The sequence below is a fragment of the Ascaphus truei genome, chromosome 3 (assembly GCF_040206685.1).
Source record: "Ascaphus truei isolate aAscTru1 chromosome 3, aAscTru1.hap1, whole genome shotgun sequence".
In the NCBI taxonomy this organism is placed as follows: Eukaryota; Metazoa; Chordata; class Amphibia; order Anura; family Ascaphidae; genus Ascaphus; species Ascaphus truei.
In genome coordinates, this window is record NC_134485.1 from 104,388,597 (window position 1) to 104,407,322 (window position 18,726).

The 18,726-nt window shown below is 43.7% G+C and overlaps 1 protein-coding gene across 3 annotated transcripts in view; it reads left to right on the plus strand.

Annotated features, from left to right (window-relative positions):
• Positions 1-18,726, plus strand: part of FLOT2 (flotillin 2) — a 75,804-nt gene that overhangs the window by 46,811 nt on the left and 10,267 nt on the right. Inside the window, exons 3-4 of one of the 3 annotated variants that reach the window (XM_075589238.1) lie at positions 5,522-5,612; positions 15,790-15,913. In XM_075589238.1, the coding sequence (XP_075445353.1) occupies positions 5,522-5,612; positions 15,790-15,913 (215 nt within the window). Of the gene's footprint in view, positions 1-5,521; positions 5,613-6,692; positions 6,784-15,789; positions 15,914-18,726 lie in introns of all 3 variants that reach the window. The other 2 variants (XM_075589240.1, XM_075589239.1) reach the window with 2 other exon arrangements.

Here is an 18,726-nt window from a genome sequence, read left to right on the forward strand (position 1 = left end):
TATGGGTACACATCTAAATTTACATGTATCCTTCACATAATGCCTTTTCTGTAGAGCTTAAAACATTTAACTGCTGAGCAAGAGACATATACAATGGTGACTTATAAGGCAGCCCTATCCTCTGTTTTAACAATATTTTGACAAGCATTGAACAGTTGGTCTCAAGCTATTTACGATAGCCTCCCGTGAAAATAGCAAGGCCAGCGTATTCTTTTTAACCTTATCAATTCCAGAAGACAGTTTTAACCTTACACCTTTTTAATCATGGTGATCTGATTAGTCACTGCTAATTTTATGAATCCGAGTTAACCTGTTGTCGACATCTCTGCTATACAAAAAGTGGGGTGTATCCAGAACTGCACAACATACAATGGATGTAGCACTGAGCTCTGTTTGTGGTTTCATGTTCTGTCTCTGGTTTTAAATATATCCAGAACTGTGCAGAGCTGTGCAAACCTCGCTGGCCGATTGCTGGGTTGAGGAGGAAACATGATTACCACTGCGATTGTAAGTGTGCACTTGTAATTACTTTTGAAACCTTAACCTAATAAAAACGTTGTTACGCCATAGAAACGTTCCTTGCGCTCTTTCCTATAGAATACTGACCTCAAGTGACCTCCAAGATCACGATCAAGAGCCGCAGCACTGCCTATTGTTATCCGTCTGCCCTCCCTCACCAGTAACATTGGGGCCACATTGTTTCAGGCTTTCTATCACTTTTGACACAATCATCGTAACATAGGTTAATATATCAAGTACTACACTCCAATATCATTCTTTTAGTGCGTTTCCTCTGATATATATTCCAGTTCCTGCTAATAATGGCTGTACACAACCAGGTTGATTATTTTAAAGTAACCACAACCTGATCCTGGACACCTTGTGGAAGTTTAAGAACATACAGTTGCCATTTTGAAAGTAATTTCACAATTAAAATTCTGTATCGGTAACTGGCAGGAAGTTGAGCAATAGTTGACGGTTTTGTACTGTATGTGCAGGTTTTCTTATCTGAGTAGTTTTATTGCATATTCCTCCTCGTTGCAATGTATCTGGTTTAAAACTACTATCCTTACACCAGCCTCACGGGGGTAGCTCCCACCATAATCAAAACAATAAACAGTGATAATATCTTTAGTTTAGTTTAGTTTTAACAATCTTAATGGTTCTAGTCAGAAAGTGGTCACGGTGGGAGGGGGGATGGCGGGGGAGGGGTAGGCAAGACGTTCCTTTGGTAATAGTCCTTTTATTTTTCCTGATTCATTGATTTTTTTTTTTTTTTAATATGGTTAATTGATAACTCTCGGACAACTTATCCATTACTCGCATACATTTTAATTATTATTTTTAATATTTTTCGATCACCGTTAGTGGTGGGTCTGGTGCTTTCATCCATACTTCATGCAGCCCCTGCTAAGTATCCATCTTCTCACCCGCCACGCATGTGACTCACCTTTTTGTTTTTTAACTGTTTTTTGGTTAAGGAACCTATAATTATATTTTTAAATTATGCGTAACCCCAACCCCCTCTTATAGTAAGGCTGAGATCAGATGCATTGTAAGGAACCCCAACCCTTTCTACTACTGCGTCTGAGATCAGATGCATTGTAAATGCTTATGTATTTGGTTCAATTTTCAAGTGACCTGAAAATTGCAGGGATCCTTTTAGGGATGCTTGGGGAACCCATGGGTTCTTAGGATCGAAAAACCCTGAGCTAAGTTGATGGCACTTGGCCAGTTTTGTTTCATCATTTGGTACAAGTCTCTGCATGATACATCTCTGTTCTATTACCACCTTTCGCTTTCTAACTGTACTTGTTTTGCAAACAGTATGTGACAATATTTCATTTCCTCATGAATCATGGAACCATGTCTTCTGCTTTTTGTGCACATGGTTTTGGCATACAATTGCTTGCTTTGATGGGGGTGGAAATACCATCCAATAGCAAGCAAACAATAACAATGATGTTGCAGCTTCCTATTGGTCCCATTTTCTTTCCCCTGAGTGAGATTTAAACCTTCTAACTGCACCTGTAAGTAACCCTGGTACCAGGGGAATCCCCGGAGCTGAAACTTATGGCATTTGGTTCAAGGGAATCCCACAGTTTCCACCCTGTAAAAAAAAAAGCACACACAATATAGGGGAACCCCAACAAGTAGGAGGAAATGCTACTGTAAATGAGCAGTCTGTTTTCAATAATGGAATAGGATTGAAGCAGGGGGCTGCCGGAACTGAATCGTCTTGATTTCAGCTCCGGGGACCACCTGCTTCCCGAGATACTTACCACTGTAGGTGCTGCCGGTATCTCTGTGCAGTTTAAAGCTCCCGGTCACGCGGGCCAATAGGAAGATACAAGGAACGACATCACAGCTTCCTATTGGCCCGTTCGACATTTAGGTCGTCATTGTGATAACACCAACTAGCCCCTTCTGGGCTCCTGCTGGCACCCCCTTCCAAGGTAAATATCTCAGGAAGCAGGGGGTCCCCAGAGCTGAACCCCTGCTTCAAACCTATTAAAGTGAATCGTGAATGTGAATATTAAGGCGCGAACAACAAAAAGTGTATAAAAAAACGTCAATGTGTAAAATGAATATAAATCACCTATATGAAAAATAATAAAATTGTGACAAATAAGTGAATAAATATGTTATCCCAGCTCAAACCCTCTGGTGGGACCTGTCTTCACGGGTTCCAGATGAAAAGGGTATTCTCAAGCAATCCAGGGGGAGTATATAAGGGAGAAAAGATAAACAAAATACAAAATATAAGTGCAGATGTTAGAAAATCTGAAGTAAGGCACGTTGTCTATTCTTGGCTCATATGCCCAGCTTACTCACAAGAGGAAGATGAATAAAGAGGCGTTAGCAAGTAGGGCTGCTAACCGTATATGATGTGTGTTGTCAGGAGCCCCCTTCACTGGCACAATGACACCATATAGGAGAGAGAGGAAAAAGCTACATGGTGCGATCAGACTGATAGATCAAATCTTTATGTAAAAATTATAGAATATGTGCACTCACAATGTGCAAGATAAAATCAAGCATGTATCACTTAAATAAGTGAATAGAGGGATCACCGCACTGCTCACCGCCTCCCTTCGTTCTTCCACTTCTCGTGGGTTGTTACTGAAGCTTGTCTCTGCTCTTCTCGCGCCTGTCTGAGCGTGTGACGTCACGGCTGCAGGGACGGTCACGTACGGATTCCCTCCAAGACCAAAAAACACCACTCTACGCGTTTCGCCCAGTTAGGAACTGTATCCGGCTTCGTCAGGAGTGTGTGTGCTAGTGAGGATGTACCTTCTATACAGTATATACCTCTACATGTTAATTGCTATATGGTAAATATAATTGTATAATCAATCAGCCTAATAGTTACATCTGATCTAGTGAACAGACATTGGATATCGTGATAAACACAGTGAACATATAAGAAACAGCACAATCCCACAAAACATTAAAATGATCTGTGAATCGTCATTAGTAATTTTGAATATGTATGATCTCATGTTTCTACTACGGAGATAAGTATCTCCAGAAGCAGGGGATCCCAGCAGCTGAAATGAATGGGGTTCAGATCTAGAGAACCCCTGCTTCAAACTGGTGTTTAAAGGAGAATATCCTGCCATTTTATTTGAGTCTCACCGTGTATCTAGGAAAAGGACATTCAGTACGGAAGGCATCGCGGTCATGTGGTTTTTGCGTCTATCTTGTGGGGGCGCGGCTGTTCGTGGAGGCTTTTACATCTGGTCTAGATACACGGGGGGGACTCGAGCGTGCCGTTATCCAAAACGTGTTTTGCCACCCAAGTAGACTTTTGCAATACATGGTTACTGGTACTCCGTGATTGTAACTTGTATGTAAGCGACTACTGTCTTTTTTTTTTTTTGTGAGGAATTACTTTTATACTTACCAATAGTGCGTGCGTGCGTATACGCACACACACAGACACACATATATATACACACACACACACACACACACTCGCTCACAGACCTTTGGGATCCATTGGAGATGCTCAGTGTCCCCCCCAATCTCTGAGACCCCATCAGTTCCAGATATAACTTTGTTTCTCCACCAGGCAAATAAAATGGCCACAGGTCAGCCTAGCTCCTGCGGTCAATGGAAAGCTGCCGATGCCATCACAACTTTCTATTGGGGACCCTGCAGTCCTATTTGTCGGGGTTTTTTGTTGGGGGGGGGGGGCAGCGTTTGCCTCTGTTACAAAAAACCACATCATATGGGTTCCCAGGTGTCTGCAGAATGTGCATCAACTCAAAGCGACCCCCCAGTTTTACTAAGGTACAAAAACAGTGTTTAGGGGCAAAGTGGAAAACTGGAGGAGCCAACAGCTTTAATTGCTGGATGGCTTCAATAAAAACGTTTACATTTCTCTTTTGCTTTGTCATTGATTTTAATTGTGAACACTGTAGCGGAAGTGCAAGTTTAAGGCTGCGTTTCTAGTGGGCGTGCAAAACATCCACTATTCAATTGCGATGTCGCGTGGCCGGGAAAGCACGAGCGGTTCCCCGTCATTGGCTGAACCGCGCACGTGACCCGGCCGTCGTGCGACAAACACAGAATGGTCTGGCTGAGAATCGCGGTCGCGCGCTCTATGGGCGGCCTCATAGAGAAGAGGTCTGTTGTTCGCGTCGCCATCGCTGCCACTATAATCGCGGTTTTATATGGAATTTCAAAACCACCTTGGACCTGTAGCGTTTACCTTTCCTGAGCACTTACTGTTAAACATGGATGTATGATTCTCGCTTATAGTTTAAACGTGAAGTAACTGTATAGGTCCCACATGATGTCAGGTGTCCAATCGTGCTCCACTTTATTTAATCATTATGAGGAGTGTCTTATTTTATCTACATGTCGAAATCCCTCTCTTATTGGATCCTTACATTTTTAACCTCCTCTCATAACTCTCGGGTCTATGTAGTAAAATATGTACATGTTTATAGTTGGATACCTTTCACATAAAGTTACCGAAGGGCTCTGGCAGCGCACACACAGCGTGAAAAGGGGAGAGCAGGATGTCAAAAGAACCATGTTATATCGAGTAGTGATTTCCCCAAGATCTTGCTCTCATTGGTAGAAAGTTACAGTACAGATAACCCACATACTTGTGTAGCGCTAAACCACTGTGACACCCACTTCTAAGCTATAGTTTCAACCAAGCGGTGGCCAACTCCAGTCCTCAAGGGCCACCAACAGGTCAGGTTTTAAGGATATCCCTGCTTCAGCACAGGTAGCTGACATTGATTGAGCCACCTGTGCTGATGCTGGGATTATCTTTAAAACGTGACCTGTTGGTGGCCCTTGAGGATTGGAGTTGGCCACCGCTTGGTTTAAACACACTGCATGGCTGCTCCTTTTGCTAAAATACTAATGACTGCCTACCGAATGCTTTAACCATGACACTTCTCCCCCTCCTCTTTCCTGCTGTGGAATCGGTGTCTGTTTTACTCTCTGGTAACTGCTTTGTGTATTTGCTGTCCTCCTCCCCTTATTTAACGCTGCTCAGACTGTCATTGGAGGTTATGACCATCCTCTGTCGCTGCGAGAATATTGAGACATCGGAGGGGGTCCCTCTTTTCGTAACGGGGGTTGCACAGGTAATAAATTACCAGCTTCCTAACACTGTTCTTCATTTTCACTCTCTTCTCTCTTTGTCCTGGTGTACGCAGCAGCAGCAGCAGCGAGAGGATTCTTTGCTAACCCGTTTTAACCATTTTTATCCCAGTGTTCATTTAAAATCAGCAACTTTCCTTCCCATACATTTCCCTCCTTGTCAAAACTGTTGCAGTCAGCAGTCACCTTTGGCCGTAATGTGAAGCTGTATACAATGTAGTTTGATGTGTGTACATGCTAAAAGCTAAGCCGTCCTCTGCTATAAATATGATCAATCTTTAACCAAGTGGTTCGCAAACCCACATCAGACCGTGTTTGCTTTTAAAGGCATATGATCTATTGCAGGGATGGCCAACTCGAGCCCTCAAGGGCCACCAACAGATCCGGTTTTATAGATATCCCTGCTTCAGCACAGATGGCTCAGACAATGACTGTGCCACTGATTGAGCCACCTGTGCTGAAACAGGGATATGCTGAAAACCTGACCTGTTAGTGGCCCTTGAGGACTGGAGTCGGCCACTCCCAAATTGTATACCATCAAAGTACATTTGTTTATTTGCAAATTCATAGGTTCCTGAAAACCCTTTAAAAGAGCTGTTTTTTTGCGGTTGCCAATGACTCGAAGCTCTTACATCATGTACATTATCTGTTTGGGTACTTCCAGGTCTGTCCTTAAAGCAGCAGTACGCAGTGGCCCCCCAAAAAAAGGTTTATTTTGTTTGTTTTTTTAACTTTCCTTAATATTTTTTAGGGGGTGGGAGGTTGAGTTCTCAATGTTGCTATAACCTAGCAAATAATTTGTTTAAAAAAATAGTAATCATTTTTTTTTTAAAAACACCGTTTGGTGCTTTATATGATACATTGAGGCAACGTTTTGCTTGTAAATCTGCTACTAAATTATACGGTGAAGTTAATTTGTTTGACGTCCATTTTCAATGGGCAAACAGAAGCTGAACATTGCACTGAATGTGACTGCTGGTGGAAAGGGGGGAGAAGGTGGAAAGGAAGTGAAAAGCTGATGCGTGCAACCTGGCAATGTGCAAATGTTTTACCTTTTTTGGCAGGATTTCCCTAGAGATAATGACGCTACAGCCCAGGTGCGAGGACGTAGAGACGGCCGAGGGGGTAGCTTTAACTGTCACAGGTGTGGCACAGGTACAGTAACTCAAAGCACATCCTTTTGGGAATGCATGTCCCCGGAGCAGGAAATCACTTGATGCCAAGGCAGGTCGCACGGCAACGTCTGTGTGCACAGAGTCTCCTGAAACACACACTACCAGTGCGCCAAAGGGTCTGTGACAAGATTAACGCAGCACCATTGGTTGATTAAACGTCCCTACAACATCACGGCTGCTGCTCAAACCTATCTGGCCAACTTTTGCCACTCGCCACAATAGAGAGACCTTAGAATAGAGAGAAGTAAAGATAAAAGATAACGTTTACTTAAACATTTTTACAAAATGTTCTGCTCCATTCCAAGTACATGCATGTTTTGCTGTATTGTACAAACTGTTTTTAACACATTACCTGGGAAATAACCGTTTCCATCTCAGTATGTCTGCGATGCCCTGCAAACGTGAATCTCATCATTTCTAAATACTATGTTGTCCATTTAATAATGTAGCTGATTTCTCCCCCCCGCCCCCGCCCTCCCTGGTTTTTGTGACATGGGTGAGGGAGAAATCATTTACCCAAGCAGAAAATGTCAGCAATTTCTTTCCAGAACAAATCCTAATCTCAGGAATGTGACCCTCTGGCGGCTAGGCGAGGACACTTGCCTGGGAAGACTTTTATGTAGTAATGGATACCTGGCCAGAGCGCTGCACGCCGTGCTGTAAATAGCAACACACGTGTTTACAATTTGAGTATGTGAGGGACAGGCGCTGCCCACAAAGTCTCTGAGCATTGGTTATCTCAGGCTATGCTTTCTAGTGCCTTCCAAGCACCGAGTTGATTGTATTTCTGATAATGGGATGTTGGAAAATGTTGCTAATAACTTGGAGACGTCACAAGTAGATTTAATTTGAACACCGCTCGTATCTTTTCCAACATGTGACTGGAATGTACTTTGTCATTTCTTATCGGGCTCTTTATAGTAATCTCTGGATGTTCGTACGAGACAAGAGCAGCACATCGTTATATATAATACACTGCTTGGACCTAGAAAAAGGTTTCAGTTGATTACCATAGCTCCGCGCTGCTCAACTCTAGTCCTCAAGCTCACCCCCCCCTCCCCGACATGTCAGGTTTTCAGGATATCCCTGCTTCAGCACAGGTGGCTTAATCAGATCAAACCACCTGTGCTGAAGCTGGGATATCCTGAAAACCTGACCTGTCGGGGAGTCTTGAGGACTGGAGTTGAGCACCCCTGCCATTGCTGGTAAAAACTGGCAAAGTTAGAGCTGCTCCATGATACAAAATGACAGCTGGTATAAGAGCATGCACACAATACAGAGCACCATGTAATAATATATTTTCTAACCGCTTACTCAACTTCTCCCTTTCTGCAAACGCTAATGCTGAACTTGCCTAACAAACAAAGCACTGCACTTTTTTTTTTAATAAACATGGTTAATGTTGACACATGGATTTTCTTCTCAGAGCTCTATCATTTATTGACTCAACATATACTGTATGCCATTTAATTTGACTTTTTAAATCCGCTCAAGCCTACTTAAGGTGCTTTTCAAGGAAGCACCCGACAGAGTATTACAAGCTCTTATGCAACCTGGTTTGGTTGATGTATTCAAAAGTATCTTAACCTGCAACGATATTATAATCCTTCAGCAAACATATGGGTAGTAGACCTCTGTACTAAATGAGGCAGAGCAGGAACGTCTATTAAAGACAAGCGAGTGCAGTATAAAACAGAATTAGTTTCTAGTGTTTTAAAAATGCAATGTGCCCTCTCCTAGCCAGACTACAAATGGAGTGCAGTATAAACTGCTGCTGAACATTGACCGACCAAGAAGAAACATAGGAGTTTGTACCTGTGGTTTAAGAGGGGTTCATTACTCCAAGTGCTGACTGTGAGCCTCAGAAGAGCAGCACAGGAGCATTGAATAAAGGCAGCTAAAAAGAAAGTGTCAGTCCACCTCCCCAACCTGATGCGTGTGGAACCCTGAGATGCACCTACTTGTAGGCAAGCAGAAAGCTCATTCTGTCTGCAGTCTGTACAAAGTGTCGTCACATTTTATGTCGGGCTAATTTTATACAGAGAGAGGGAAACCCTGGTATGTTATTGTTTTTCAGGTACCGGCACTTTAAATATATAAAGCCAACCCCCGCAATTCATAGTTGTTGAAAGGTTTCTATACATCTTTGGTCCACAATAGTGTGCTGATTTTATATGACACAAAATGCTTTTAATGAGTGTTGAATAAGCTGTCCTATTGTATTTAAATTCAACTTAATCGCTGGTGCTTGTTGCTGGATTTGTGTGCAGTGCGACAGGTCTGATAGATTTTTCACAACATCAATCACCGAAAACTTGAGCGCACCTACTTTGCCTTTTATGTGCTTTTACAAGCACTATTCTGTTAGTTCATAGATCATCTTTTGAAGAGAAGTAATTTTCTCTACCTTTTTCTGCTCATGTAATGCATTTATTGGAGATTTGCTACTAAACGGTTTTAGCAGAATGCACTGTGATACAAACTGCAGAGTAAGACGGTCATGTGAAATTATGTTCTCCAACTTCAAATGGTTGATGATATCTGGCTAATAACACTTTATTTCCTTCCTTAGAATTGGTAAATGCAGATTTGAACTGTGCTATTGGTCACTAGGATATCACATAGTATTGCAATGATATCATATGTCATTTTCCATTCAACCAAGAAGTCCATGCATGGTAAAAAGAACCATTCAAAAAAATGGGGGGGAATAAAGCAGAATTAAAGGCTAATGTTACAGACCATATATGCATTTTATGTTATATATTTCAAGGTTTAACAAAATATATTTATTTTCCATTCTGTGTGATTACAGATGTATCTTTTATTGTTGCATTTCCTTAAAGCAGCAGCCCATCCTTTGTCACAGAAATATGAACCCAATTTTAAAATGCATTATGTCCAAGGTTTGACATTACATTGCATTGAAGAAAGAAGGCTGTGAAACTACTTTGCAATGCATTTGTAAATGTTAATTATATTTGTAAATGTTAATTATATTTGTTCCCCATTCCAGGAAAGTCTGTGCTACCTACTGTAAAATATAGCTGGGGAATTGCACCTTGTTATTGCCATCTTAAGCAATTTAGTGGGTTTCAAGTCAACTTTAATAAGCACATGGTTAGCTATGGGAAATAAAACAGGGATGGACTGCTTCTTGAATCACAATAGGAGATTCTTTCATTGCATGTTTTCTCTATTGTTCCCCATGACTGTACACACAATGGGGTGTATGCCCCTCCTCCTGTGTGGTAGCACCGCCTTTGCCAAAGCATTTAAAAAGGCTCCTCTCAACTGAGATCCCCCAGTTGTGTTTTTCCTACGTGTGTGTAGACCTCTCTCTCAGAGAGGGAGATACAAGAAGATATTGGAATCTTGCCAGTCTCCCGGTGATCTGGTCCCTCCTACGGCGCATATGCAGGCAAAACGCTTTGGGGGAGGTCTAATGCAGCCTCTCTGTGGTATAATCTCTCTGCTACGGTGCATATACTGGCAAAATCCTCGTGGTCTGATGCATCCTTGGACAGCCGTGTCTCTCAGCAAACCGGCTGATTCTCCAAAGCAAAGTGCCTTAGAGGAGGATAGATCCTCCTGAGCCAGTTCTTTGCCGGATCTTGCGTTGAGCGGCAGAGCCATTTCCGGTTCAATCGGAAGTTAAATTTTTGTGCCATATGGCCATGGTTCTCCGGCGCACCTCGTTTTAGCGACAAACGATCGCTAGAGGCAGATGTCCTGCTCATAGGAGCATATAAAAAGATGGAGGTATGCTTTTTCTTTTTATTCTAGGTATGATAACCAGTTGTTCCTTGTTGCCACTCACAGAATCTCTGTCAGCTCCTAAGGCCTTAATTATACCAAAAACTGCAGAGCTGCAAAGCGATCCAGTGACGTCATCAAAGTGACGTCGCCGTGCTACATGTGAACATACCAAAGAGATTTGTAGCGCTACTTCAGGGAGACATGGGCAGATTGGTTGGTTGATGATGCACTGTGATTCGCCATCCAAATCACGTGACGCGGCAGTCGTGTGTGAGTAACAAAATCTCAAATAGCTTGAGGAGACAAACGCTTTGTAGTACATTGCGGCGCTTACGTCGCGCTTGGTATGTGCACTCGTGTTGGTTTTTTAGGCGCATGCGATTTTTGGTATAATCACGGCCTAATACTTTTCCTGAGCATAGAGTGAAATCAGAGTCACCTGAACAGGTGTCTACTAAACCAGGGAAAGCTGCAACTAAATCCAAGCATTGAGTTGCTGTCTTATGCGAAACAAGATTACTTACTCACTATGCTGAAAAACTTTGCCCTTCATGCATTAAGGCAATTTTAGAGGGAAACGCCCCAACTTAAATGAAAGTGTTTTTTTCATGGCTCAAATCCTCAGTCTCTGAGATCTTTGAGGTGGCAAGATTAGAAGCTACCACAGCTCATAAGAGATCAAAGTATCCTTTGGCGGATTCTGATATTCAAAATACCTTTTATTCTGGCAAGAATTTTATTCAGAAGAGGAAGGCATGGAGATAACAGAAAATGTCAATTTGGAAAGTGAAGATGTCGAGCAAGATTTTAAGACTGGATTGGCTGTGTTTGGCCCGCAAGAAACAAAGGGTTTTTGCTGTATACCAAGTGGGCAGGGATATCATGAGTTGTTACATGTGGACAAGAGGTTTCACAAAGTGTTTTGAAAAGATGCATTCCTCCTGATCAGGATACCAAACGCTGAGAGAGTTCTCTCAAGGTGAATTCAAATGTGGCCAGAATTACAAGGCGAACCACTATTCCTTTTGAGGATGGGTCCTTCCAGAATCCCGTCGATGGAAAAATATGGTGTGCACTCTAGAGACCGTATTCTACTATTGCAACAGCTTTGAAGCCCATGGTATCCATGGCATGCATGGCCCATACTATAAAATTATAGATGCCCCAGATAGAACAGCTGCAAACTAGTGTGAACAGGCAAAGAATCTGGAGACGTCAAACTTCAAGGTCCTTATCCGGACAGACACTCATCTTGGGTTTCCAGAGCTTACAGACCTAGTAGAACATACCCCAAGCATAGTTTTCAACCTGGTCAATCATTACATACTGGGGGAAGGAACAAACCCGGCAACAGCCAATACTTTCCTTAAAAAAACTAAAAAAAAACGCTTATTGAAAATCAGCAGGTCCAGTCCCAGAAGTCTTCTAAAGTAGGGGGAAGGCTATCGTTCTTTAGAGGTGACTGGACTTATATCACAATGGATACATGGTATTGTAGATTGTCAAAAACGGCTTTGCCTTAGAATTTAACAAGGTTCCTCAAAAGAACCATTTTTCTTGTCTCAACATTTACCAAACGGCAGGACAAAAAAAGCTAGCCATGTTGGAAGCAGTTCACAAGTTGTCAGCAAGGAGTTATTCAGATGGTTCCTCGGGGCCAGGAAGGGAAGGAAATGTATTGTAATCTTTTTACGATGCCCAAGGTTCATGCTTCAATAGATTTAAAATTCGTCAATCCGTTTTTAAGGGTCAACTCCTTCAATATAGAATCCATAAACTCCATATTCAATGCTTTTAAGCCGGAGATATGCATCCTTTAAATCTATCGATGTTATGATATCTGCATATCCCTATAAGAGTGTCCCATCAAAAGTACTTAAGATTTTGTGTGGGAAAAAAAACTCTACCAGTTTGTTGGACTTCCCTTTGGGCTAGCTACGGCTCCATCTTCATTCTTCTCTAGACCAGCGGTGTGCAAACTGGGGGGCATGAGATTTTGCTTGGGGGGGGGGGAGGGGCGCAGGCCATTGCAGGGGCCCGTGCTCTTCCCCACAGCATTTAATTTAATGCCGGGGGATCGCGTGAGGCCCTTGCAACGCTATACTTACCGGGATTCAGGCGCTCTGTGACGCGTCGCCTTGGCAACGCGGCATGGGCCATGTTCCCAGTCATTGAAAGAAGTTTCAACGATACTTTCTTGGACAGAAAATAATATTCCTCACAAGAGAAATCAAATATCTCTGTGGATTTCTTAAGTCTTCACAAGATCCTCCCTAAGGTGTTGTCTCTGAAGCCAGAGGTGTTCAATCAAGTGACCTCCAGTTGGGGGATCCCAGTAATAGACCCTATGGAACAAGAGAAAATGCAAAACTCCAGGTCTCTTGTTCTCGATCAAAAAGCAACCTTTTCCTGAAGCAACGTCAATATAGTGGAACTTCCCACTAGTATATGTTTTCCCTCCTCTGTCCATAATTCAGAGTGTTCTGACAAAAATCAGACGAGAGAAGGTAGAAGCTACCATTATTGCCCCATTCTGGCCAAGAATACCATGGTTCGCAGACCTACTAATAATGTACATAGAAGTTCTGTAGGGGAGGTAATTTCCAGGGATCACCTCACACCGTGTCCAATAAGGCATCCAAATCCAGCATTTCTTGCCTTGTCGGCATGTAAATTGTGAGGCGGAATTTAAAAAAACAAGGCATTGTCAGGCAGTAGTTCAAACTATGCTCTGCGCTAGAAAGCGATCAATGTCCAAAATATACCATTGGATACGGAACGTTTGTTTCCAATATTTGTGCGTTACAAGGCTTAGATTTTTACAGAGTGGATATGACAAAAGCCTTAGTCGTAATTCTCTTAAAGTCCAAGTTACAAACTTAGGGGTTTTCTTCAATACCTCTTCAGCTAATGACAAAGACTTTTTTAGTTTCCTCAGCAGTAGAGAAACTCCGACCTCGACTTGGCCCTGGTGCCTGCTTTGGGCTTAAACATTGTTTTGGAGGCATTATCTTCCACTCCTTTTGACCCATTACTTCAGCTTTCAGAAGCAGTATTCCTTACAGCTTTTACTTCAGCCAGAAGAATTGGAGAGTTGCTGGCCTTATTTATATAAGACACCTTATTTTATGGTTCACCAGGTTAAAATAATTATGCGACCTGTATCTCGGTTTCGTCTCGACCTACCATATGAACCAGGATATAGTTGTCCCTTGGGTTTGTCCAAATTCCACGGGTAAAAAAAAAAGAGGAGCATTTGCATTGCTTAGATGTGGTTATAACCTTCTTATTACATTGTTAAATATCAGATTTATAGGCGTTCAGGCTTTTTGTTTGTACTGTTCTCCGGTAACAGAAGAAGCTTGCCTCTCTCTTCCATCGCTGTACCCAAGAGGCCTATAAACTTAGTCGAATAGACGGGATTAGAGGACTTTAATTGTTTTTCTTCCCCACCCCACCTCCTTGGTTTGGACTCTGTGGATATTCAGTGCTTACTCCCTCCATTTGAGCCCCTTCTCCAATTGTGGGACCCCACGTTTTATATATATATTTTTCCTATACCCTGGAGCGCATGGCAATTTTTTCTTTTCATTCTATAAACTTAATCACCTGGATTGTCCATTGTTGATTTACGGCCAGTCTACTATTGCCATAGTTACTTCATGGGCCAATAAGGCCCTTGCCTCATCAGAGGACATATCCAAGACTGCTATATGGTCTTCACAGAATACGTTCATTAGACTTTATTAAGTTCGATGTCCGCCTCTGAGGCTAGAATGGAAGAACGGTTTTGCAAGCGATCATTCCAGACTCCCCATTCTTAATTTGGATTGTTTTTGTACATCCCCACCATGTGTACTGTCATGGAGGACGAATGAAAGGTATACATTTCTTACCGTTATTTATCCTTCCGTGACTACACCAGTTTTTCTCGTCCCGAAGAATTCTGTTTTGAAGCCAGCATTTGTGCTCTATGATGTAATAGCGTTTGAGGAAAGCCTTTTCAACTTGGCTAAACATATGACTGGGGATCTCAGGTGGGAGGAGCCTTTTTAAATGCTTTTGCAAAGCGGTGCTATCACGCAGGAGTAGGGGCAAAAACCCCATCGTGTACAGTCATGGAAGGACTCGGAGAAAGATAAGTAACAGTAAGAAATATATACCTATATATTCACTGTTATCCAAGATGAATTGCAAAGTCTTGTACAATCAAACATTGGACATGCTCATGTAATCATATTTCCTGTGTTATCCTGGTTTGCATGGCAACCGCTGGAGTGGAGAAATAAAGTACTTGTCATCGTCCCCAAATTACAATTGAGCACTCGGAAATTAAGCTATTCATGGAAAATCCCACACTGGGAACTGAAATTGAATGCTTGGCTAAGTGTCCATTATTTGCATTTCAAATCATTATAGCAGCTTCCCATTTCTAACTCTGAATAAACAGTTAGTAACTTACCAAAGGTTTTAGAACTGTTTGACTTTCAGTTCTTTGGGATGGGGGCAGCATCTCTGGTGTTATATCAGTATTGCCAATTGCAAACTGGTCTTGAAATGAAACGTTTCTAGTGTTCCATTTCATGGGAAGTCTGATATTTTGGAAGTATATCATAATATTGAGTTCTATTTTTTTTTTTTTTTTTTAAATAATCTTCTGATCAATGTTCCGAGATGAATGTGTGCTTATCCATGTCTTTCCCTTCTTTCGAGGTATATGTTGAACTAATTTACACGTGTGTTTCGGTGACAGGAGTTGTAGTTCTAAACAGTAAAGCACTTGGCATCAGTAGTGTGATATTATAGTTTGAGCTGCTGTTGCTGCTGATGGGTATCTGAAAGGCTACCAAAACGTCTAAGGTTGGCTGGGACATTGCCGGCTTTTTGGAATGCCTGTCCCGGTGGTGCCCTGATCAATTTCTCAAAATGTCCATGTTTTCACAAATTGATCAGGACCGGGAAGGCATCCCCTCCTGCATGGAAGGTGCAGAGGCGCTCTCTGCAGCTGGCTGTATTGTCATTTTTCATTGAGCTATGCAATGTTAGGCGGTGTGTAAAGCATTCTGGTCATGTGCTCAGCAGTTATTGACAATTCAGACACGAACAGCTCTCCTGCACCTCCCGTCACTGCTTTAGTCTAAAAATGTCCCGGTTTTGCCGCAGAGGAATTTGGTAGCCTTGGATACCTCTTGAACCTTTTATACCAAATATGTCTTTTTGTCTGCAGGTAAAAATCATGACGGAGAAGGAGCTCCTGGCTGTGGCATGTGAGCAGTTTTTGGGGAAGAACGTACAAGAAATTAAGAATGTGGTCCTACAGACCCTGGAGGGTCATCTGCGATCTATTCTTGGTATATGACTCGCCTTCATATCCACCTGAAACTGCAGCTTTTGAAAACCTTACACATATAGAGCAGTATCAGTGTGCCCCTTGCACCCTTTTCTCTCTGTAAACCCTCCTAGTGACAGTGTTGCGTAGAAATGTGTTCCTGGCAGTGACTTTGTTGCGCTGTAAAGCAGAAATCCTTGTTGATTGCGTTATTTACTTTGAGAGATTTCTTCCTGCGGTTTCCAACGCAGTTTTTATTTTTTTAATCTCTGGGAGATAGAAGTGTTTTGAAATATTAAATGTCAGGGAGGTTAAAATAGCTCTTCCCCAGAGCGCAGTGCAGTCTCAATGCAACCATGGTAATCCTGATTTTTAAAGCTAATAACATATATGTTAAGGACATGCGTCAGATAGACGTCTGTGGGGATTGCTGCTTTAAGTTTAGTTATACCTTCCACGATGTGAATTTTATTGCCTACGTATATATTGATTCCATAACCCACACCCCCGTCAGTGGCTCTGTGTGTCTCAGTGTGTAGCTTTGACACTCACTGATTGCACTCTCCCTCTCACTGATCGCTCTTTCCCTGATTGCACTCTCGCTCTCTCACTGATCGCACTCCTCACTCTCACTGATCGCACTCCTCACTGATCGCACTCCTCACTCTCACTGATCGCACTCCTCACTGATCGCACTCCTCACTGATCGCACTCCTCACTGATCGCACTCCTCACTGATCGCACTCTCACTGATCGCACTCCTCACTCTCACTGATCGAAATTCCTCACTGATCGCACTCCTCACTGATCGCACTCCTCACTGATCCTCACTGATCGCACTCCTCACTCTCACTGATCGCACTCCTCACTGATCGCACTCCTCACTGATCGCACTCCTCACTGATCGCACTCTCACTGATCGCACTCCTCACTCTCACTGATCGAAATTCCTCACTGATCGCACTCCTCACTGATCGCACTCCTCACTGATCGCACTCCTCACTCTCACTGATCGCACTCCTCACTGATCGCACTCCTCACTGATCGCACTCCTCACTGATCGCACTCCTCACTGATCGCACTCCTCACTGATCGCACTCCTCACTGATCGCACTCCTCACTGATCGCACTCCTCACTGATCGCACTCCTCACTGATCGCACTCCTCACTGATCGCACTCCTCGCACTCCTCACTGATCGCACTCCTCACTGATCGCACTCCTCACTGATCGCACTCCTCACTGATCGCACTCCTCACTGATCGCACTCCTCACTGATCGCACTCCTCACTGATCGCACTCCTCACTGATCGCACTCCTCACTGATCGCACTCCTCACTGATCGCACTCCTCGCACTCCTCAAAGATCGCACTCCTCACTGATCGCACTCCTCACTGATCCTCACTGATCGCACTCCTCACTGATCCTCACTGATCGCACTCCTCACTGATCCTCACTGATCGCACTCCTCACTGATCGCACTCCTCACTCTCACTGATCGCACTCCTCACTCTCACTGATCGCACTCCTCACTCTCACTGATCGCACTCCTCACTCTCACTGATCGCACTCCTCACTGATCGCACTCCTCACTGATCGCTCTCTCCCTGATCGCTCTCTCCCTGATCGCTCTCTCACTGATCGCTCTCTCTCTCTCGCTCTCTCACTGATCGCTCTCTCACTGATCGCTCTCTCTCGCTCTCTCACTGATCGCTCTCTCTCGCTCTCTCACTGATCGCTCTCTCTCGCTCTCTCACTGATCGCTCTCTCTCGCTCTCTCACTGATCGCTCTCTCTCGCTCTCTCACTGATCGCTCTCTCTCGCTCTCTCACTGATCGCTCTCTCTCGCTCTCTCACTGATCGCTCTCTCTCGCTCTCTCACTGATCGCTCTCTCTCGCTCTCTCACTGATTGCTCTCTCTCGCTCTCGCTGATTGCTCTCTCTCTCGCTCTCGCTGATTGCTCTCTCTCGCTCTCGCTGATTGCTCTCTCTCTCGCTCTCGCTGATTGCTCGCTCTCGCTCGCTCTCGCTGATTGCTCTCTCTCGCTGATTGCTCTCTCTCGCTCTCGCTGATTGCTCTCTCTCGCTCTCGCTGATTGCTCTCTCTCGCTCTCGCTGATTGCTCTCTCTCGCTCTCGCTGATTGCTCTCTCTCGCTCTCGCTGATTGCTCTCTCTCGCTCTCGCTGATTGCTCTCTCTCGCTCTCGCTGATTGCTCTCTCTCGCTCTCGCTGATTGCTCTCTCTCGCTGATTGCTCTCTCTCTCGCTCTCTCGCTGATTGCTCTCTCTCTCGCTCTCTCGCTGATTGCTCTCTCTCTCGCTCTCTCGCTGATTGCTCTCTCTCTCGCTCTCTCGCTGATTGCTCTCTCTCGCTGATCGCTCTCTCCCTCTTTCGCTGATTGCTCTCTCTCTCGCTCTCTCGCTTATCGCTCTCTCCCTCTTTCGCTGATCGCACTCTCCCTCTCTCCCTGATCGCACTCTCCCTGATCGCTCTTTCCCTGATCGCTCTCTCGCTGATCGCACTCTCCCTCTCTCTCGCTGATCGCACTCTCCCTCTCTCTCGCTGATCGCACTCTCCCTCTCTCTCGCTGATCGCACTCTCCCTCTCTCTCGCTGATCGCACTCTCCCTCTCTCTCGCGGATCGCACTCTCCCTCTTTCTCTTTCATTGATCCCACTCCTTTTTGTGAAGTTTAATTGACAAAAGTGATTAGCCATAATCGGCTCTAATTTCTGTTTATTTTTTTTATTTCACATGAAATAATTAGTGTGATGCCTTTTATTGGACCAACAATAGCATACCGATACAAGCCTTTGATTGTCACCGGCTAATTTC